Here is a 22,875-nt window from a genome sequence, read left to right as displayed (position 1 = left end):
TGAAATCTCTGGCTAGTAATACCTCCCCCCCCCCCCCCCCTCCTCCTGCCCAGACTGAGCTCCCATGAGCCCTTGCTACTGTTTGAAAGTGCCTTGGCTCTCTGAAAACCTGTGGGAGTGGCTTGTTTAGTTTACAAGGAATTAGAGTATTACAACAAAAACAAAAAAGTATTTGGCTTTAGAAATGCCCTATAAACAATAGGAAAGGAACACAATTATGCAATGTGTAAAAGTTCATCTCGGATCCACTTTAAGCGACGCACACACACCCATCCTTCCTGGCCCGGTCGTCCTGCTCTAAATGCCGCGCATGTGCGGTATGCAAAAGCACGGACACACAGGAGGAGGATGCAGGGGGATTTTTAGGTAGGATGCTACATACCTGTACCTGCGCTTAGACACTATGGGGCTGATTTATTAAAATTTTGTTTAAGGCAGATACAAAAAAACTAGAGCAGAAATGGTGTAACTGCCCAGAGCACCCAATCAGATTTCCCCCTGTTGAAAGAATCAAGGCTTCTGATTGGCTGCTTGGTACAACTGCTCTTATTCTGCTTCAGCTCTCTTTGCACCTGTCTTGATGAAGCATCCTTCATTAATTTTAAAATGGGGATGTTTTCATTTTTCTAATGCAGCTACATTTGCACAGGAATGCCTATCCGGGTAGATTAAGAGAGCCAATGTGATTGCATCACATTCCCCAGCTGCATAAGCCTGAGACCAGGCTCGAGACGCTTAACAACACTGCAAAAATAAGCAGTCCTGTGACTAACAGGAAAAGCGCTAAGAGTCAGTCCCAACACTACACTCCCTGCATATGGTAATGCATAAATGTAATGAGAATATTTATCTATTAGATAGTACTCAGATGCCAGAGGTAAAATAATATTGCTACCTGGAGTCCAGCTTTAGTAAAACCAAGACTATTAGGAGTATGCTTCAATTTGTAGACAGAGCCTTGCATTATCCCTTTTCCTGATCCTTTGCTACTGTTATCCCTACCAGGTAGTGTATAGAACTATTAAAGTGCATCGGCGTTTCAGTGTCATACATGAGTGTGCAGAAATACAGCAAAAGTTATTCTTCAGAATACCGCATGTGGTTTACTCTCTAAATAGTTTTAGATACATCTTGCTTACTGATCAGGACCTCCAATAGCCGAAGCTTAGCTTTTATCTGTTTGTATTCACAGTACTCTTCAGCCATCGGTATCCTGTCTTCTTTCTGTGCAGTCCTGGAAGACACGAGAGGGTGACGGTGAGGTTGTATAACACGTAAAGCCACTTACTGATAGACACCCTCTTTCAATTGTAAGGTTTTGTGTAGCAGGAGATAACAAAAACTCATCTTGTCCTTAGCAAGTCTCACAATTCAGTAAGTACAACCTCAGATGAACACACTACATATTACACATTTGCAAAGTAAATACTTACCTAAGGAGAGGGAAGGCGCTGGACCCTCCAGTGGCTCCCCACGCCAAAGCAGGTGGTTTTGGTGCTGGGCACTATTATTGCACTAATGCAATGACCAGACCCTGAATTACTGCAACTCGGAGGGGGAATAGTATTGAACGCCGCCAGGAATTTAAGCGGCAGCAGGGTGCACAGTCATAAGGTTCACCCAGCGCTCAACACCTAGGTGGCGTAGTAATATGTACACTCCCGCGCGGCCCTCTGCCCGGAAGCCTCCTGCATTTCTAGGCCGGGCTTCTCTTCTGGCACAAGTGCACCTGCGCAATAGCACTGAGTTTCCAAGGTCACTTACTGCCACGCCTCTGAATACCAGAAGCCACCAAATGCTTTTCTGCATGCCGATTTAGACACCCGTCTCAACTAGCAAAGTCAAAATGAACTTCCACATACTCCTGCAAATCCTCATATGAATCCATTCACAAAAATCATGCAGCAATCAATGCTGTCCCTACAGTCCCTAAGTTAAAAGCTGGGATCTTCGTTACAAGAATAAAGTCTCTTGCATAGTCACATACACCGCGTAGAGGTAGCCCAGTGTCGTATGTGCCCTAACTCTGGCCCTGTAACATGCATAGCACAAACATTCACGCATTCAGCGCATCAAAGCGTATCTAAGGAATAGGAGCACGTATCCTTACCGTCTTCCCTGGGACAGGTAGTGCATCTAACTAATCCTGCAAGGGAGCTGGCTAGTACCTACATACAGTATGTACCATGCGAACACACCAGCAAGCTGTGTGTGCTAAGATCACTAATAGGGGAAGAGGGAGAGCACTAGATAAAATCCTAAGCACAAGGATCAAATACAAAAAAAAACAATCCAGGCGCCTCACCTCCAGCTAGGACATTTAACCACTTGCAGATGTAATAGGGAGGTGCTGGAAGGGGTGTGGCAAGCAAAACAGCAAAGTCATTTTGACTTTGCGGTTTTGCTTGCCACACCCCTTCCAGCACCTCTCTATTACATCTGCAAGTGTTTAAATGTATTAGCTCAAGGTGAGGAGCCTGGATTTTGTGGGGGGTTTTTTGTACCTGACTGAACCAGCCCTAACACTTACCACCCTTCACCTAATCCTAATACTAACCACTGTAGCCATTTTTCTCCTGCAGTGTTCCACTATACTGTAGCAAAATACTACAGCCACTATTTTTGCGCGGCCCTTCGCCTAAATTTATGGCCGCAGTCGATATTTTCAAACATCCCCGATGCCGCTCATGCCTAAATAGTCATTTATTGAGTAAGATGCCTATACATCATCCTCCTACTCTAACCAAGTGTGCAACCTCAATGCAGCGCTCCGACGTCTGGAACAAGAAAGTGGTGAGTCACTCCTTGCCTGCTGCGTCTTCCATTTGCTCTCCCTCCTCCAGATATTAGGAGTGGCAGTGGCTGGATGGTGTAATGGTTAAGGGCTCTGCACAGGGCTCACAGGAGACCTGGGTTCGAATCTCGGCTCTGCCTGTTCAGTAAGCCAGCACCTATTCAGTAGGAGACCTTAGGCAAGTCTTCCTAACACTGCTACTGCCTATAGAGCGTGCCCTAGTGGCTGCAGCTCTGGCGCTTTGAGTCCACCAGGAGAAAAGCGCGATATAAATGTTATTTGTCTTGTCTTTGTCTAGATCACTGGCAGAGAACCAGGTGGTGGGGGGGGGGGGGGGGGGCTGCCACTGTGCTCACTGCCCTCCTTCCAAGATACCTATACTGGGGGAAACAATATTGGATACTTATACTGGCGGCAACTATACCTGGCTACCTACCTACCTACCTATACTGAGGGTGAAAATTTTGGGGTGTTGTACGATCATTTCAAATCACGGGGGACCGTTTCCCACATTTTTATTTTTCTTCCCAGTGTCACCTTACAGCCATGAGTAATACCCAGACAGGCAGCTCATGGTGACCCAGAACCATCTGAAAGGTACAAAGGGCTTAAAGAGACCAAACACCATCTATTAAAAAAGCAGCGTTAAATGTAATTTTGCTTTCATAAAACAGAAGGTATTTGCACTAATTCAGCTGTAATTGAGTAACTGTGGTTTCCCATGATGCAACACTCCTGAATATGCAAATCATCTGTTTATGCCCTTGAAAGCAAGGCTGCACATCCAGAATCACTGGTATATAGAAGGAGCCTGTAGCTAATACATTTTACAGAGCCACACCCAGGGCTGAGGAGTCGGAGCAATTTTGGGTACCTGGAGTCGAAGGTTTCATAAACTGAGGCGTCGGATGTTTTTTTGTACCGACTCCACAGCCCTGGCCACACCAATCCACCATACAGCCAAGATTGTTGCTCAGTCTGGCTCTTAACACATCTGATCGGGGTACAATCTTCATCTGTACATACCTCATCTGGCATTGTGCTCTGACTCAGGAAAATAGAAGCAGGATGTTTCCCACTGATTCACTGTCACCCCTCCCGCTCAACAATAAATGTATTAAACGAATGAGGACTGTCACAATACACATTTTCCCAGGCGAGAAATTTATAAGATATTACAGCCGCAGGACAGACATTACAGCCAGGAAACAGGCATTTGCTTCAAAAGTAGGTCAGCACTGGCAGCTTCCATGTTTCTCTCAAGACAGATATACTTTAATATCCACCCAAACTGACAGAATTCTAATTCAAAGTACTACTGGACATGAAGAACTGGTGAAGGTGCTCTCACATGAGAATAAACACTTTCCAAGGCCAGCCAGGTCCATCTGTAACTCCTCCCAACTCTGTGCTGAGTGGAATGATCAATGGGGCAGCACGGTGGCGTAGTGGTTAGCGCTCTCACCTTGCAGCGCTGGGTCCCCGGTTCTAATCCCAGCCAGGACACTATATGCACGGAGTCTGTATGTTTTCCCTGTCTGTGTGGGTTTCCTCCAAGCACTCCGGTTTTCCTCCACATACCATTCCCCCTAAATTGGCCCTAGACTATGATAGACGTATAACTATGGTAGGGATTAGATTGTGAGCCTCTCTGAGGAATATTTAAGTGACAATATACTCTGTACAGCATGCTTGTTCAGGGTCTACGGCTAAAAGTATTGGAGGCAGAGGATCAGCAGGATAAGCCAGGCAACTGGTATTTTTTTTTAAAGGAAATAAAAAATGGCAGCTTCTATATTTCTTTAGGTTACCTTTAAGGGTCAATAACTGCAATAGATCCGCCAATGATTCAGCAAAGCTGAGGCAGAGATTTGCTGTATGGATAGTCACAGGCTGCCAGGTATGTAGTGAGCCCCTTCACAGCTCACTTAGGTCAGTGAATGATTTGGATAAGAGAGAGGATTCGATACCCAAGATAACAGTTTAGTGGGTTGAGATTCTCTGTTATGGCAAAGTTGGAGTGTGCAAGTAGCTAACCGCTATTACATTTTTACGGGTCAGACACACCTGAGGGGTAGGGAATTCAGCCCCCTAAACTTCCCCTTTCAAACCATAAGGCATTAATGAAGCAGGTGCAAAAAATTAGATACCTATGAAGAAGAGAGACTTTAGAGCAGAGTTACCCAACCCTGTCATCAGGGCCCACCAACACTACATCTTTTGCAGGAAACCACACACAATCACAGGTGAGGTAACTGGTGTCTTAGCAGAGCTGGTTAACTACTTCTGTGAACTTATACAAAATATGCAGTGTTGGTGGGCCTTGAGGACAGGGTTGGGGAACACTGCCGTAGAGCCTTCCCGGTCCTCTCTCCATCGCCTCATTCCACCAATGGTCCCCAGTAAAGTCCTTTCACCAGCTTAGTTGAAGGCCCTCCTCGGCCAGCCTTTGGAAGTATTTACATCCCCCAAATACTTCAGAAAAAGTGGATCCATTGTGTGAGACTAGTCACGCGATGTACAGTGCGATTGCACATGCCTTTGGAAGCTCTAGGAGATGTGAGTGCTTCCAAAGCCTACCAAGGAGTCCCAAAAATGTGGAAATGTATCATGAGAGGACCAAGAAGGCTCTATTTGAAACCAGAGCCTCCCCTCTCCATAGGTGAGTATTTAACTTGTTTTAGTTTCAACCATTTTTATTTTTGAAATATAACAGAGAAAACATCATACTTACAATACAGGAGGAATTTCACCACAGTTACACAACATACAGGGTCATCGCAACAAGAAACAGCAGTTTTGTATACAGTCCTGTGAGCATCAAGTTATCATTTATTTCTGTCACTATAGCATCCTGTGACTTACTCTATCTACTGTATATTACCAAAAAGGCAATGAATGTGACTGTAGACTAACTCAATCTGCCTAAAGACTCTAGCAAAGTTACAACTTGAAAAAATATGAGCTGCACTGCCACACAGAGTCCCAGTGTAGGTATATATCGGCTTGCACCCTGCAAGTGATTCCGATTCAGATTCCGCTTTTTAATCAGTTTTTACATCAGATTCAGATTCCGATTTGCAGTTTGCTCCCTGCACACTGCAAATCGGAATCTGAATCGGATGCAAAAACTGATTAAAATGCGGAATCTGAATCGGAATCACTTGCAGTGTGCAAGAGGCCTAAGGGACACAGCTTCGCCTCGGTGTGTTGAAACCAAGACCTAGCACATAGAGTATATCAGACACTACTGCCAAATGTCATCACTCAAAACACTCCTATCGATCTAACTCATTTTTTGCAGCTTGCTTTATAAGCAGATCTCCACTGCTACCTCACTCATCCACTGGAAGTCAGTGGCTGAGCCAGAGGATCTCTTTACCAGATCACAAGATCAGAAGTCTGCAGTAAACACAAGATACTAGATCAGTCCGGACTGAATCACGATATAGGCAAATCATTTAGTCATCACTGGCGATAAAGCCTGCTGGCATCTCAACAAGTGAGAGAAATTCCACAAATCAGTAGTAAAAGTTGAAACTATAAGTCCTACATTTTTTTTTTATCAAGGCTGCACTGCAGCACAAATACAAATTGCAGTGATTCAGTAATTCAGTAATGCACCTTCTCTGACCTCTACCAGACACGAGCTGTCACTTCTGGTCCAGCACTTCTAACTAAAACTATGAAAAAAAAAAAAAAAAAAAAAAAAAAAAAAAATCACATCTTTTTCAAATCACTGCCTTCTATATTTTTACTATTGAAGCACAGCTAAACCGAGGACTTCACTTCTGCCTTGTTTGAGCAGCTGTATGATCAAACCTTTACACAAGCAGAAGGGTAGGTCATTCAACTTTTTGTGCCTTTTTTCCCCAGGAGCTTCTTACCTTCCGGTTTGTCGTAAAAAGTGCTCTTCAAATTCTCTTAAAGCTTTTCGCAACCTTTTCTTATCTGCTCTGGTTTCTCGGAGGTGATCAAGGAGCTCAGACCTGTATTATAAGAACAACGCTTATACAGTTGTAAAGCAACCAGAGCACATACTTTTTTTTTTTTTTTGCAAAAAGAACAATATAGCTTAAGGCCCGGTTCACATTAGCGGTTGTTTGCCAAACGGACCGGATGACCTGACCGGATCCGGACCGGATCCGGATCGGAACCGAACGGTTCTGATCCGGATCCGATCCGGATCCGGTCAGGTTGCATCAGGTGGTAATCAGGATGCGATCCGGATCCGTTTGGCAAAGTAACGTAAAAAAAAAATAAAAAATGTTGGGGTCTGGGAGGTCAGCAGAAGGGGGACCTGTGGAATCAGGCCCTCTGCTGTTTAGCACTCACCTCCACCTCCGACATGCTGCCAACATCCTGCCAACACCTCCAGCTCGTGCTGCTCCACTCCAAAATGCTTGCCCATGTGTCCCCAGCCAATATCGCCGCAAAAATCCGCATAGGAAGTGGGGTAGAACATCCGGATTTCTCAGCCAGTGTGTTGTGCGGCCTCCGGTTCCCATTTGTTTGTATTGGCCGGATGGTGCAGTCCGGCTCCGCCCCGGATACGGCTGCCGGAGGGGCCGGATGAAAAAATAGCGCATGTTGGAACGGAGGCCGGAGTCCGGATCCGGTCCGGCTCCGGTTCTGCAGAACGGACCCATGTGAACGGACGCATAGGCTTTAATTGCTATGCCGTGCGTCCGTTCCGTCCGTTCTGCAGGCGGTGCGGCTCCGGCACGGCGATTCCGGAGGGCCACCGCAAGTGTGAACCGGGCCTTAGTCATGAAGGTGATTATGCATAAATTCTATAAATAAATGCCTCAATACCTCAAGTGTGAATTCCCCTTTCCACTAAGGAAAGAATATGCAGCGTAGTATGTCCTGGTCAGAGGGAAACAACCGAGAAGTAAGAGAGGGAGACGCAGGGGCACAGGAGGTGAGCTAAGCATCTGCACAACTTCCCACAACGCACAGAGGTCCTTTTTCAAAAATATTTAGCACTAAGGTATCCTTTAAATATATTTCTCAATGTTTTGGAACTTTTAGATTACTACAAATCGTTTATCTTATGGGTGTTCTAAAATGTAAAATAAAATAAATGCTTCCCAGCATGTAATGCTTATTCTTTGGCTCTTTCAAACACCTGTCTTGGATCCTGCTGTGTGGACCCCACCTCCCCCCGTAGACATACAATGAAGGGACAAGTAAGTGGCAGGCCAGTCCTGCCCCATCCCAAAAACTACTATACAGTATTCTCAGAATTCTCACATGGCCACACCTCCTCCCATAGAGAACAATGGTAGGGAGGGCAAGTGGAATCATGCACCACATTCAAAAGGCACTTTGGATTGTTACAATGATGTGCCGTCATACCACCTGAACACCCTAGAGCTCAGTTTGGTAGATGCTAGATGATATCACTGCAGAACCTGGCTGGGATTTTGTACTTATAATTTATTTTTATTTTCGAGGGGTGGGTGGAAAGGGAATAGTTAGGGAAATAAAGCCTAGTCATCTGCATTAAAGTAAACCGAAGACGGAGGCAAAAAGTTTTTTTGTTTTTTTTTACTTACATGGGGCATCTTCCAGACCCTAATAGGTGGGTTTCCTCCTTGTCCACTCCGTTGTACCCTTCCGAAAAATGACCCATAGGGCAAGAGTACAGCGGCACAACAGAGCGTGCTGGGAAGAAACTGAGGGAATGACTTATAGAGTTACAGAGGCTGGGAAAAGCCCCAGGTAAGCAAAATAGAACCTTTCCCACCCGTCTCAAGGTACACTTAAATATTACCTACAGCAACCTTGAAGATCAGAAAAAGTGAATGGACCCGCTGTTATACCACACCTGATGGGATTGTTAAGAACACTATTACCAGTCACCAGGTATTACCAGTTACCAGGGGATCAACTTTTAATCGATGCTGCTAAAATAGATATACCATGTGTTTGTAGGGAAGGTCGGTGGGAGTACAGGACAATCTGAGTATAAAAGGTAATTGACGGTGCGTTTTGATGCACATAAGCTGCAATGTGAGCAGATCAGAGCTCTATATGAACTTACATTGAGGCTTCATGGAGATTGGACATGGACAGCGCTGGTTGTCGTGCCGAACGCTTTTCATCCAGTGGAGAAATGTATGCAGGTTCCGGATCTTCCATGCTATAAATGAGATGCTCATCTACAGTCAGATCAGCTTCAGATGTCAGCGTGAATTCACTGTAGGAGTTTGGAGCGCTGTCATCTTCCGAATCCTCCTCTTCATGCTAAACAAAGTAGAAGATAACCATAAAGTCCCCTTTTTTCCTTTCAGTCACCAGTGTCCAGGGATGGTCAATGAGATACAAATGATTCTGAGGTGACGCAAATTTTATGGGAAATTGGCAGCTTGAAAACTGATCAATAGAATGCAGCCACCGTAGCATTTGATTGGTCCATTTTCAAGTTGCATACATTTACATAAATTTATCATTAACTTAAAATTATTCACACCTCACTAATCATCTAAATACATTGATAAACTGGACGTAGCCATGTTTATGCCACTCGGACTGAAGTGATGTTTTTAATGATTAAAGAAAACCCAGGGTGGGTTTTACAAATCCTATTAGCACACAGAGGCTGTTTCTGCATATAATGCCCAGCCTCTGTTGCTATATTATCTCCCCCCAGACCCCCCAGCGCTCTGCTGTGCCCCCCCAAAGTAAACCGCCGTGCTAGCGACACATGGCGTGTTGCCAGCAAGCTGTTTACATGTACACTGTCACTCTCCGCCTCTCCCCTGCCTTCTCTATTTCGTTGCTCCCCGCCCGTGTCTCTTCCCTCCAACCAGCGGGGAAGGAAGGGGAGCGGCAACATAGAGGAGGCAGGGGATTGACGGAGAGTGACAGCGTGTCGCCAGCAGGCTGTTTACATGTACACTGTCACTCTCCGTCACACCCCTGCCTCCTCTATGTTGCCGCTCCCCTTCCCTCCCCGCTGATTAGAGGGAAGAGACACGGGCGGGGAGCAGCGAAATAGAGAAGGCAGGGGAGAGGCGGAGAGTGACAGTGTACATGTAAACAGCCTGCTGGCGACATGCTGTGTGTGCACGGCGGTTTACTTTGGGGTGCACAGCAGAGCGCAGGGGGGCTGGGGGGAGATAATATAGCAACAGAGGCTGGGCATTATATGCAGAACCAGCCTCTGTGTGCTAATAGGATTTGTAAACCCACCTCGGGTTCTCTTTAACCTGTTTTGTACCAGCAGTCTCTGGCCCCTTAAAGTGGATCCGAGATGAACTTTTACTCACTGCATAATTGTGTTCCTTACATATAGTTTATAGGGCATTCCTTAAGCTAAATACTTTTTTTGTTTTATTTTAATACCCTAATTTCCTATAAACTAAACAAGCCATGCCCACAGCTACTCCAGAGTGCCTTGGCGCTTGCAAGGGATTGTGGGATTTCAGTCTGGGCAGGTGAAAAAGTGTTACTAGCTATAGATTTCAGAGGCAGAGTTTTCACAAGCTGAGGGCTGCAGTGCAGATACAGATCAGTTGCCTGTGTAATGGAAGAGATTGGAGTGGAGTTCACAGGCCGAGGGCTGAATATGCAGATTAGCATGCCTAGATTCAGATAAGCTTGCCTGTATGTGTAATTGTGTAATAGTGACGAGCAGAAAACATGGCTGCTCCCATTGTATATCAGGAAAAAAAATAATATACTGTTGAAGCTGTTTGCAGCTAGATTTGCTGTGTAAACTACCGTATCTAAACTTTAGATAAGATATATAGACAAGTTACTTGTTATATTTAGCTTTTCATCTCGGATCCACTTTAAGGATCAGAGACTGCTGGATTGAAAAAACGGCACTTGTCGATGTCATGCTGCACGGATCTGCCGCTACCGCCCTTCTTCCATCTCTGTAGCCCCTTCGCTCTGCCATCCCTATGACGGCAAAGCTCCCTGAGCCCGTCAGAAGCTGATTTAATTGGTTCCTGACCTTGCCCATCAACGTGAGACAATGTGAATGGCTCACAGTGATCACAGGGTCAGGAGTCAATGAAATCGGCTACTGACCAGCTCGGCTCAGGAAACTCTGCTGTCGGTGTACAGCAGAGCAAAGGGGCTGCAGCAGCGAGAAAGAGGTGAGAGCATGCAACACGAATGATTTAATTCTATGCCCTGGCAGGAATAACAAGTTCCAAACAGGGTGTAGATTTCAAATCAGAACAGATCTTTGGGATCCAATATGGCCATTAAAGTGCGAAGAAGAAATACAGTAGGTGTATGAACAGGACTGAGTTTTTCTACCCCTGCGTAATGTAAATGAAGCATATTTGAAATAAGTTGAACTTACCTGGGGCTTCTAATGGTCCCCCACAGACGCCCAGTGCCTGCGTAACCAGTCACCGATGCCCCGATCCCCACCGCTGGTTCACTTCCAGAATTTGCGACTTAAAAGTTGCAAACCCACTGCGCCTGTGCGGCTGTGCCCTCGCTCCTGCTGACATCACCGGGAGCGGTCTGCGCAGTACGCTCCCGGTAACATCAACGGGAGCGAAGACACTGCCGCGCAGGTGCAGTGGGTTTGCGACTTTATAGTCGCAAATTCCGGAAGTGAACCGGCGGAGGGTAACAGAGCATCGGTGACTGGCTACGTGTGCACAGGGCGTCTGCGGGGGACCATTAGAAACCCCAGGTAATTTCAACTCTTTTTCGGTGAGCAGGCAAAAAGGTCAGTGGCTCAATGATTTTCATTTGATACATAATTTATATTCATTTTATGCAAATGTTTGCAGCTTTAACTGTATCAATCAAAAGCAACAGCAGGAGATAGGCAGAACCCACCAGAATGTACTAGTGGGTTAAAACCTCTGCTACACAAGCTGGAATTTGAGACTTCATTGGGCAAAGGAACTGGGTGCTGGGTCCTTTGTTACGTATACTGGATCAATGAAACAACAGAGCTAATAATTTTGATCGGTACACTTCTAATCTGCGTAAAAAGTCCAATTTAAAATGATTAGCACCTTACTGACCATCTATCTCAAGCAGACTACACAGCGTAGAGCTTCATTTTAATAGCTTCTAAATGTTTCTTAATATATCACAAGAGGGAAAAAAAACACAAACTTACAATTGTTGGAATCAGGGTGGCAGTAGAGAGTAGTTGCTTTATAATCCTGTATCGGTCATATAAAGGTTTTATGAGGCTCCTCTCTTGCTTTGTGACCTAAAAGAAACACAATACTACTTTTCTGATGAACGTATAAACAAAAATGCACAAAACAGTTGTCTTAAAAACATCAATCTGCAATCCTAAAAGGCTCATGTCGTTTAGCATTTTAGGGCCTATTTATAAAAAAAAAGTGGAAGACAAAGAAAAAGTGGCAACGGGATTTGTTCCCTGGTGAAAAGCATTTCAAAATCTGCAAATTCTCCTATGGTAATTACCCTGAAGCAGTGATTAGGAACTCCATTTACTTGGAGTAACTGATCATCACCCACAACTATTACAGACTATGGTGGCCAATAATTACATCTTTCTATAGTGGGGACTCACACCAAAGGTGCCGGACACAAAAGTCATAGTCCTTCGTTATTTCTGTTGGATTTTCCACCGGTATACAGCGTATAGACCCATCATAACTGGTGATTAGGCTGATTGCCACCTTCATAAATATGGAGATGGGCAAAAAGTTACTGTCACATAATGGTGACGATGCTGCAAGATGGTAATCCTTCTAGCTAATGGTCACTTTTAGGCTCCCTGCACACTGCAAATCCGTTTTCCGATTCCGATTCCGTTTCCGATTCCGATTCCGTTTCCGATTTTCCTTGAATACATTCAACAGAAAAACGGATCAAAAAACGCAGCATGCAGTTAAGATTAAAAATCGGAATCGGAATCGGATGTAAAAACAGATTAAAAATCTGAATCTGAATCTGATTTGCTTGCAGTGTGCAAGAGGCCTTATAAAGTGGAAATAAAAAAAATGCTATATTTTAAGAAATAACAGCACTTTTTCTAACAAGTCATCAATTTGCACCTTTATAAATACGCCCCTTACGATATTCAGACAGGCTGATCTATCAAAACGCACAAAGAGCAGAGCAACCAATAAGGTGTCAGGTGTTACAGTGTACCAGAGGTGACATGTGACATGATGAGATAAACATGTATGTACAGTGCAAAAATTATTAATAACCAGACTGTTTCCTATTTTGATGCCTGAAAACAGTGAATTTCTTGGCATGCAAGAGACAGCTTCTGTCTTGTTTGTACCTTGTTGGGAACATAGTAAACGTCATGGATAAGCAAATTACAGCCATAAATGTTTTCCTGGCAGAATACAACTGCAGGCAGGGGAGAGATAGAAAAAGGTCCATAGGTCATGTATTTTAACTCTGGGACATTTAAAAAGCTGCCATTGAGCAGAGACAATAAAACTTTGTAAATGTTTAAATATAAAATAAAACCATGGGATAGCTATTTTTTTTAAAGTAATTTTAGGAGTAGGAGGACAGATCAAATTGTTTACCTCAGTTTATTTTCACCTTAGGTTAACCTTAAATGAAAGCTTTTTATTGGTGGCTCTGGGCAACTGCTTCACTCATCTATGCATCAGCCCCATTGTTTGAATGCATTGCTTAAAATGTACATTGGCCATGATTTATACTTCAGCACCGGGGCTTCCCTCGCCTTCCTCCTCGGGTCCCCCGTTCTGGCGTTACGACTTCCAGTAACCCAGTCGTTGCCTTCTGCACATGGGCACCCCACCGCGATCCCATCCTCTGAAGCATTCAGTGCCTGCGCGGTACTACTGCGCAGGTGCTGAACACTTCAGGAGGGGTGCGTGTGTGGCCAAGCATGCGCAGAAGGCTGCGATTGCCCAGATTACTGAGAGTTATAGCGGCAGAACGGGGGACCCGAGGAGGGTGGTGAGGGAAGCCCCAGCGCTCATGGGGCCGGAAGAAGCACCAGGTAAGTATAAAGAAGTATAAATAAGGGCCAAGGTACCATCTCTGGTTTCCTTTAACTACAGACAGCAAAAATGTAACGCGAGAAGATGATAAACAACACACAGACTAAACAGGCATAGCCAGAACCATTAAAAACAATTACAACAAATAAAATTACTCAAAAAGCACATACACTGAATAATATGTATATAATCATAAGAACAAATTCAAAATCAATGTCTCGGCTTTCTTTTCTGTACAGATCAACATGTAATCTCAAGTTGAATGTTAATTAAAAAAAAAAATCATTATAAAAAGGACCACTATCGTGAAAATGCGTAAAATATAAAATTCATGTGTATGATTAGATGTGCCTTTTGTTCCAGAGTAAAATGCACTATAAATTTACGGTACTGTCAATTACAATAACTTAAATAAGAATCTGACAGGTATTGGGCTAGTCCATGTCCTCATGAGGAATTCTCAATTTTTATTTTTTTCAAAGCACTTTTTGAATGGCAGTTTCTTAGTCCAACTGCAAAAATAGTGTGCAAGTGGGGAACAGACTATTACCTATATATAGATACTTTCCAGTGAGTGATTTTACAAAGGAAAACTGAAATACTGAGAATCCCCCATGAGGAGATGGACTCGCCCAAATCTAGAATTTTACAGCCTGCTATAAGCAACATCATCATAGGAGAAAAGTCATTTATGGTGCATTTTAATCTGGAAGAAAAGTAGGTGTTTGCATGCATTTCAAATGCTACAATTGTTTGCGATAGTGATTCTTTAAATGTAATTTAAATACTACTACAATTATTAGATGTCTTTGTTTTCTGTAATAATTTGCTAGAAGGATTCATACTGGGAGACTGTGGGACAGTACTGTGTGCCATTCAAGCTCTGTAATATTGTACAGTACCTTGTCTTAAAGGAATACTGTAGGTGGGTCAGGGGAAAATGAGTTGAACTTACCCGGGGCTTCTAGTGGTCCCCCGCAGACATCCTGTGCCCGCGCAGCCACTCAACGATGCTCCGGCCCCGCCTCCGGCTCACTTCTGGAATTTCAGATTTTAAAGTCTGAAAACCACTGCGTCTGCGTTGCCGTGTCCTCGCTCCCGCTGATGTCTCCAGGAGTGTACTGCGCAGGCACAGACTATACTGGGCTTGCGCAGTAAGCTCCTGGTGACATCAGCAGGAACGAGGACACGGCTGCGGAGGCGCAGTGGTTTTCAGACTTTAAAGTCTGAAATTCCAGAAGTGAACCGGAGGCGGGGCCAGAGCATCGGTGAGTGGCTGCACGGGCACAGGATGTCTGCGGGGGACCATTAGAAGCTCCGGGTAAGACCAACTCATTTCCCCCCGACCCCCCTACAGTATTCCTTTAAGCCTTGTACACATGCTACACTAATCTAGCAAGTACACAGGAGTTACATGACTGATCAGGTCATTTAAGCGCAAGGATCGGCAGGGGTGTAATTAATTGGTAATCAGGCATCCCAGGTGGTGAGTTGGGCACCCAATGCAGATAGTAGCCTATCAGTAACTACATAGTAAATAATGGCTGTAGCTAATCGGCGGTTGTTTGGGCGCCAGGGTTAGTGATAGGAATTAAGAGGGGAGGTTAGTTTTAAACACTTGAATGGGGGTTAGTGTTTGGCATTAGGTGGGGCGAGGGTAGTTTTAAGCACTTGGAGGGGACGGTTCATTTCCAGACTGGGCATGAGCTTCCGAATACCATGGAATTACGATTTATGAGTTTCCGTTTGAAAATCGGCTTTCCATGGCGGAAATCAGTAATAGGTTTTCCACATTTCCAAGAGTGATATTTATGAGTACCAAAACTAAAATTTTTTAGACCTGTAGGTCGGGTCCAGGAGTCAAACCCACCATCTTGTGCATGGGAAGCAGGAGCAGTACCTCTACACTCTCTCAACATGAAGAATTTTTAGGCCAATCATAAGACTTGGAATTACTAGGCCAGAGAACTCTTAAGTGTACTGCGGTTGGCAATTGGAACTGCAGATTACGCATAATAGCGTACATCCGCAAAATTTAGTTAATTCCACAAAAAAAACTTTTGTTCTTTAAATTACCTAACTTTATTGACAAAAAATAGCAAAAAATTTGGAATTCTATCAGATTCGGAATTTGGCATTTCCGACCATCCCGATTCCAGACTTGTCTGTGTGTGCTACAATGCCCAACATAAAATCAGGTCAGGCAGTTCTCTCTAATGGCCTCTGCAGAGCCAGCTGCATCACCGGACAGGCTGGACTGTATGTTTAGTAGTTTGGCCTTCCACTATAAATATACATCTCACATTCGATACTGCAGCCAGAAAGGACCTGGCAGAAAGACAAAATGACATCTGCAATATCTAGCACGAACCTGTTCTCACAAGGGATGTTTACAATTCCCTGAACAAATTTCTATGGACTTACAAATGTTGAACACAAACGGCCGAGAGCCAGCTGGGTAGACGGAGGCTGAATGTAAAATAATCCAGACATCAATACTAGAAATCTTGAGCAATAATGCACATGGTCCAGACCGGGATCGAGGGAACGTGCTTTACTATAAAGGCAATATGATATTTCCTGTGGTTCAGTATTTGTAAAGCTACCAACTCTCATAAAAGCATGGTCTGCTCCAGTCAACAGTAAACAGCATGTTCTCCATTCTATATACAGAAAGTGAATGAACAAATACAGTGGGCACATCTGAAGCAAACTGAGGACAAGATAAACTAAACTTCAGGCACAAAAGCATTCACGCCAATCTAAACGCAACTTCCTTTCTGCTCTAAATGATTAGCCACAGCATGGGAAAAAAATATTTATTGCAGTTTATGGAAATCCTAAAAAACCTGAAGATTTAAATTGGTTTCACTTAGCAGGGAACAATTTAACTTGGTTTCACTTAGCAACAGTAGGAGGAGAGCTGCCTTGGCAGAGCTCCTGCAGTCTAGTCACAGCTGCTAATAAAGACTAATTAGACATTTTGAAACGCAGAACACAAAGCCATGAATTTCTTCAACTATACTTTTCATTGTGTGCTGGTGCGGGTCCCCGTTAAACATGGAAAAATTGGGGCTTCCTCCAGCCTCATCCGCTTGGATCACTCCCACGCCGCCCTCCTCCGCTGCCCGCAGCTTAGGGAACTGGTTCTCTATACTTCCGTCAGTCGGCTCCAGTCTACGCAGGAGAATTGCGCTCTTTGTGCATCTCTCCAGCAGCCGCTGGAGAGATACGTTGAGGGTGCACTTCTCCTGCGCCGCTTGCTATTGCGCTCACGTGTCCAGGTGTGTTCTGCGCAGTACTGTCCAGGCCATGTGAAGGTGATCGTGAGAGGCGCAGATGATGCAGACCTGGCAAGCAGCGCAGATGATGCAGACCTGGCAAGCAACGCAGATGATGCAGACCTGGCAAGCAACGCAGATGATGCAGACCTGGCAAGCAACGCAGATGATGCAGACCTGGCAAGCAGCGCAGATGATGCAGACCTGGCAAGCAGCGCAGATGATGCAGACCTGGCAAGCAGCGCAGATGATGCAGACCTGGCAAGCAGCGCAGATGATGCAGATCTGGCAAGCAGCGCAGATGATGCAGACCTGGCAAGCAGCATCTGCATTCAGAGGGGCTCCCGGGACACCAGAGCTGCGGTGAGAGACAGATCAGCTGCCAGGGGCTGAAGGAAGCCCCAGGTAAGTAGATTTTTTTTTCCACGTTGGTAAAAATGCAGTGAAGCACACATCTGTGTCGCCACTGAAATATATTATGTGCATTTGACTTCTGTTGTACAGAAATATGCAGCAAGTTGTGCGTTTTGAAAGGAAATCGCAGATATGCGTTTTTTTATGAGCCCCATGGATGATCATTATTGGCAAAAACTCATGCGTTTTCTGCAACGCTAGTGATGTCTGGTCTGCTGCTAGAATTTAGGATACCGGAGGTGAAATCCTTTGTACAAATGGAGGCTCAATGCATTTATGGGCAGGAGTTCTCATGCCCACCGCTACCCCCATTCACCCCAGTCCCAGTGTAAAAGCCCCCTTAAGTCTCGGCCAGATTGAACACGCACTGGCGCTGGCACGGTGTCCTTGATCGCACTCCTGTAGCTCTAAGCACTTCCAAGGCCCAGTACACACCAAAAACCTTAAAACATTAGGCAGAAACGCCTCAGAAATCTAAAAAAATGCTGCAGCCTGAGTTTGCGTTTGTGGAAAAAACGAGTCGCTCTGGTGTGCACCATCCCATTCACTTTCATTAGCTAAGCGAGTCCCCCCTGCAAGCATTTTCAAAACCGCTTCAAAACCGCTCTGGCGTGCACCAGCCCTAACTATTCGTAGTGCACGTGCAGAGCACTCACGGCCATGGGAACGCAACCAAGGACACGCGCCTCGCCAGCGCTAGTGTGTGACCTAGTCGACTTGGCATACTTGTGCAGGCTTTTACACCAAAATGGAGGGGAATTGGAGTGAACGGGAAGCAGGTGGCATGAGGACTATTGCCCATAATTGCCTAGAGCCGCTATTTTCACCAAGGAGTTCACCTCTGGTATAACTTAAAATGACTTTTTTAGCACTCTGCAATTAATTAGCAAAAAAAAAAAAAACAAAAAAAAAAAAAAAGGGGGTGAAAAGGTACTGTCAAAATAAGTTTAGTAGTAGTAAGTTTGTGTATTTTCTTATTTTCTGGAAGCTTAAAAGGCATTTTATTGTTAAAGTGTGGAAATATCACCTGGGAGAAAGCTTAAGTGGCCCATTCACTGGTCGATTTCAGCCATCGATCGACCAAAAATCTATTTTTTCAAATCAGCCGATCAATTGATTTGCAGCTGATTTCAATCGATTTGATCTATTTGACAGGATGGAAAAACTAGGTCGATCGGCTGCTGGCAGCAGATCGATGGCCCGTAGAGTTGCATTGGATCTAATGGTGCAGTAATGCCTTTAGACCTTGTTCACATTGCGTTCCGATTCGCATGGCCTTCTGTGTTGGGCGGGTTTTGTGACTTTTTTTGTGATTCCCGTCCTGTGCGGCACCCCCTCTTCCTGCTGTACAGAACACCATCCTATGTCTCGCGTTACTGTAACCCGCTGGAATGTACGGGCTGACGTCACATACCGAAGGGTCACGTGAACAGAGACGCGACGGGATGAGCTGACCAGAACAGGAAGGAGGAGCGCGCCAGCAGGACAGGAGAGTTCCTCAGCAGCACGCTCCATTGCATACATCTGGCCTCAGGTGTCACCCCCCCATCTGATGGCGACACCCGGTCAAACGCACCCCCCCTCCCCGTGTTGCCGCTGCAGATGCAGTGGGTGTGTCTTTCACGGCATGCTATTCTGTCTCTGCGCAATACCGATGGATGTAAACAGTAATAGGTGGCCGCTCTATAGGTAGCCAGGGATGGATGTAGCCAGTAATAGGTGGCCATTGTAGTATAGTTAGCCAGGGATGGGAGAAGCCAGTAATAGGTGGCGCAGTATAGGTAGCCAGGGATAGGTGTAGCTAGTAATAGGTGGCTGTAGTATAGGTACAAACAAACAAACCAACAACAAACAAACAAACGCAGAACATTTATATCGCGCTTTTCTCCTGGCGGACTCAAAGCGCCAGAGCTGCAGCCACTAGGACGCGCGCTATAGGCAGTAGCAGTGTTAGGGAGACTTGCCCAAGGTCTCCTACTGAATAGGTGCTGGCTTACTGAACAGGCAGAGCCGAGATTCGAACCCAGGTCTCCTGTGTCAGAGGCAGAGCCCTTAACCATTACACTATCCAGCCACCCAGGTAGCCAGGGATAGGTGCAGCCAGGGATAGGTGCAGCCAGTAATAGGTGGCTGCAGTATACGTAGCCAGAAATAGGTGGCCAGGGATAGGTTCAGCCAGTTATATAGTCAGCAATAGGTGCCTGCAGTATAGATAGTGGGGGGGGGGGGGGGGGGGAGCGGCGGGGGTAAACAGATACTCACTTCACAGGGGTCCTGCGTACGTGTACTTGAATATTTCTTGTTCTTGTGTTCCATCTGCTTGGGCGGTTACTCGGAGATGAAATGCAAGAACAGCAAGGAGGAAGAAGTAATACAGACGCGCAGAACCCCGTGCTTACCCACGCCGCTGTTCATGCGCCAGCCGCAGCGTCGAATCCCAGCTACTGTGTCGCCACACGTTGCACCTCGCAGAAAACGGTATAACGAGATTGTGCATTGGCAACCCTAACCAAATGAATTGCAGGCTAGCATAGAAGCAGGTATGGAGCAATACTAATAGCAGGGCAGCAGACAAAGATTAGCCAGAGTGCAGGCATGGAGAACTGACCAGGAATAGCAGGCTAGAGTAGGAGCAGGACACAGGCAGGAACGGAGGGCTACAAAAGCAGTAGGACTCACCAGGAATGGCAGGGCAGCAGGGACAGGGTACACTAGTAGCACCTATGCAGGCAAAGCACAGACAATGCAGGACACAGCTACAGAGCATAGGGGACACAGGCACAGCTGTTCAGTCTCCAATCTGCAGAGGCGATCAGTCTCCAGTGAGGGGAATGTAGTAACTCCTCAATTCAGCGTCTGCACAAGAAGGAAATCTACCGGCTGCAGGAGGGAGAGAAGTTCAGAACACTAGTGTACTGGTTAAGGGCTCTGCCTTTGACATGGGAGACCAGGGTTCAAATCCTGGCTAGGTCAAGTACCTACTCAGTAAGGAGTTCAAGGCAAGACTCCCTAACACTGCAGGGTGGCCTCCTGAGCGCGTCCCAGTGGCTGCAGCTCTTGAGCGCTTTGAGTACGTCAGGAGAAAAGCGCTATACAAACGTTTGGATTGTTATTATTATTATTATAACACTCTGGGGACACAGCTGCAGGACACAAGAAACCCAAACACGTTGTGCCCAGAACCCGTTCTGAGCAAAGGTAGCTGTAGTAGACAACCTTCTCCCCTCCTTTGACGAGCTGATGGATGTGCACATGCCCACGCATGCACAGTGCACAGAGTAGCTTTTTCAGACGGGTAGTCAAAAGCGACAGAACACCGGATCTTAAGCAGACGTTGTGTGGTTGATGTACACCCGGTGGTATGACACCCGATTCTCACCTATGGCGGTCTTTATCATCTGCCATGGCCGAGTTCAGGCCGTGTACAACTTTAGACCACAACAGGTTGCTCAGCACATAAAGCAGCATGTCTGTACAGCAACTGTTTCCAACCTGCCAAAACCACGACCAATCATTTTGGGAAACAGTTACAGCAGGTGTAGGATCAACCTAGGATTGTAAAACTGTAGCCAAATAAATCAAGGCCAGTCATATGCAGGTATTTTATTGCTGGAGGATCCATTAAGACAGGGTATCAGAACCACCTCCCCAGGATCCATCAAACCTTCAGATAGAAGCTTGGATAAACCAGCTAGAGAAAAAAAACAGCCTTGATGTCACAGAGTAAAGCTGCCGTGAAAAATGACAGCACCCTAGCAGAATGCATACACTGAAGGGATACAGGAGCTACAGAGACTCTTCTGTCTGGTGTGGAAGAGAGTAAATGAGATGCTGGATTCCGAGAGGTGACATAAGTGCATGCAAAAGATCTGCCAACAATGCTTTGTTTTACAAATAAGTCAGTGAGACGACTTCAGTTACAGCACAATAAATCCCCAAGGCCTAAGGTGCTATTCATACGGGAGAATAAACCTACTGACAGATCTGTGCCTGCCTAATGTGCTTTGCTATAGAATTTGGGGGCACAGTTATTCCAAACATTGTAAGGGTTGTACAAAGCTCAGAAGCCAGCAGTAATACACGGTAAGCATTTGAACTGGTACAGCTGAAGCACTGTATATTATACTGTCTATATGTATACTACAACGATGGCAAAGGACAGTGGTCTAAGGAGTTTACTGGCATCCCCTAACCCTGTAAATCCAGCCCTGCTTGGGGAAACTGCAAATGGCAGGATTAGACTTTTTCTGTCAATCACTTTAGTATTGCACTATAGCAAGAAGCCTCCTGCTGCTTTCCTGCTGTATGCTTGGTCATAAGACTTCTGTATACTTTGATTTGAATTGTATTAAAGGCAAGTAAAAAAAAAAAAAAAAAAAAAAACACAGATCTGTGTACACACTGTACGTATGCCAGCCAGTGCCCCATACATCCATAAGCAATCTTTTTGGGATGATAAAATGTACTGTGTCAGTGGCCTCCTAGTCTATGGTAGACCATTCTGGAAAATCCTTGGTCAATCATGACTGTAGTTTATGCTGATATTCAAGGTGGTACCCTCTCACTGGAGGAATAGAAGGTTGCTGAGCAGGGAGCCAAGCACGGTGTTGGGCAATCACGGGTAAACGGCCACTCAAAATGATCAGAAATCATAGTTCTGAGCAGGGCTGTGGAGTCGGAGCAGTTTTGGGTGCCTGGAGTCGGAGGTTTCATAAACTGAGGAGTCAGGTGATATTTTGTACCAAATCCACAGCCCTGGTAAGTATTAGACTAAGGAGTCAGAGCCATTTTGGGTACCTGGAGTTGGAGTCGGTGGTTTCATAAACTGAGGAGTCGGAGTACAAGAATCATCCAACTCCACAGCCCTGGTTCTGAGTGTAAATCACCCGAAATGTCTACATAGCTTTAGTTTTACATCAAAAGTGAACCCAAGGGGAACCTTGGGTCAAGAATCAAACACTTACCTTAAGGGGGGGGGGGGGGGGGGAGGGGGGGGGGGGGGACTCCAATTCCTCCACAGGCTTCCCACGCCATCCTCCGGACCACCGCCACTGCCAGGGACCCTCCTGCACAACGCAGTCTGCTTCTCTTCAGGCACGGGCATAACCGTGCAGTAGCATGGAGCCAATCATGCACAAGTGGCTCCAGCTTACTGCACAGGCACAGTATGGCAGCACCCATGATTGAAGAGGAGTATGGTTGTGAGCTTGAAAGCCAACAAGCTCTTACCGGACTTCTTTGGTGGGTCCACGCTCAGCAACAGCCGGATGGGAAACCTCTATAGTCCACAGGATCCAGAGAATTACCTTTAAGGTAAGTATTTGATTTTTGACCCAAAGTTCTTCTTGGGTACACTTTAAAGCTTTATTTTAACCATTGACTAGACAGAAAATCAATAATTACACTTACAGAACTCTGGTCTATGTTAATA

General features: G+C 45.5%; 1 protein-coding gene across 9 annotated transcripts in view; it reads right to left on the bottom strand.

The window, feature by feature from the left end:
* The window catches only part of FAM13C (family with sequence similarity 13 member C), a 508,143-nt gene that overhangs the window by 122,334 nt on the left and 362,934 nt on the right, over positions 1 to 22,875 (bottom strand). For 7 of the 9 annotated variants that reach the window (XR_011024565.1, XR_011024563.1, XR_011024566.1 and 4 more), the window contains 4 exons: positions 11,901 to 11,996; positions 8,844 to 9,046; positions 6,682 to 6,783; positions 1,140 to 1,234 (listed from right to left, as the gene is read on the bottom strand). Coding sequence is in view for 3 of the 9 variants with exons in the window: in XM_068258692.1 (XP_068114793.1) it covers positions 1,140 to 1,234; positions 6,682 to 6,783; positions 8,844 to 9,046; positions 11,901 to 11,996 (496 nt within the window). In the remaining 6 variants the exon portion in view is untranslated. Of the gene's footprint in view, positions 1 to 1,077; positions 1,235 to 6,681; positions 6,784 to 8,843; positions 9,047 to 11,900; positions 11,997 to 22,875 lie in introns of those variants that run through there. The other 2 variants (XM_068258691.1, XM_068258693.1) reach the window with 1 other exon arrangement.

Source organism: Hyperolius riggenbachi, chromosome 10 (assembly GCF_040937935.1).
Source record: "Hyperolius riggenbachi isolate aHypRig1 chromosome 10, aHypRig1.pri, whole genome shotgun sequence".
In the NCBI taxonomy this organism is placed as follows: domain Eukaryota; kingdom Metazoa; phylum Chordata; class Amphibia; order Anura; family Hyperoliidae; genus Hyperolius; species Hyperolius riggenbachi.
Note: the sequence above shows the minus strand (reverse complement) of the source record. Positions and strands in the feature narration are given on the sequence as shown.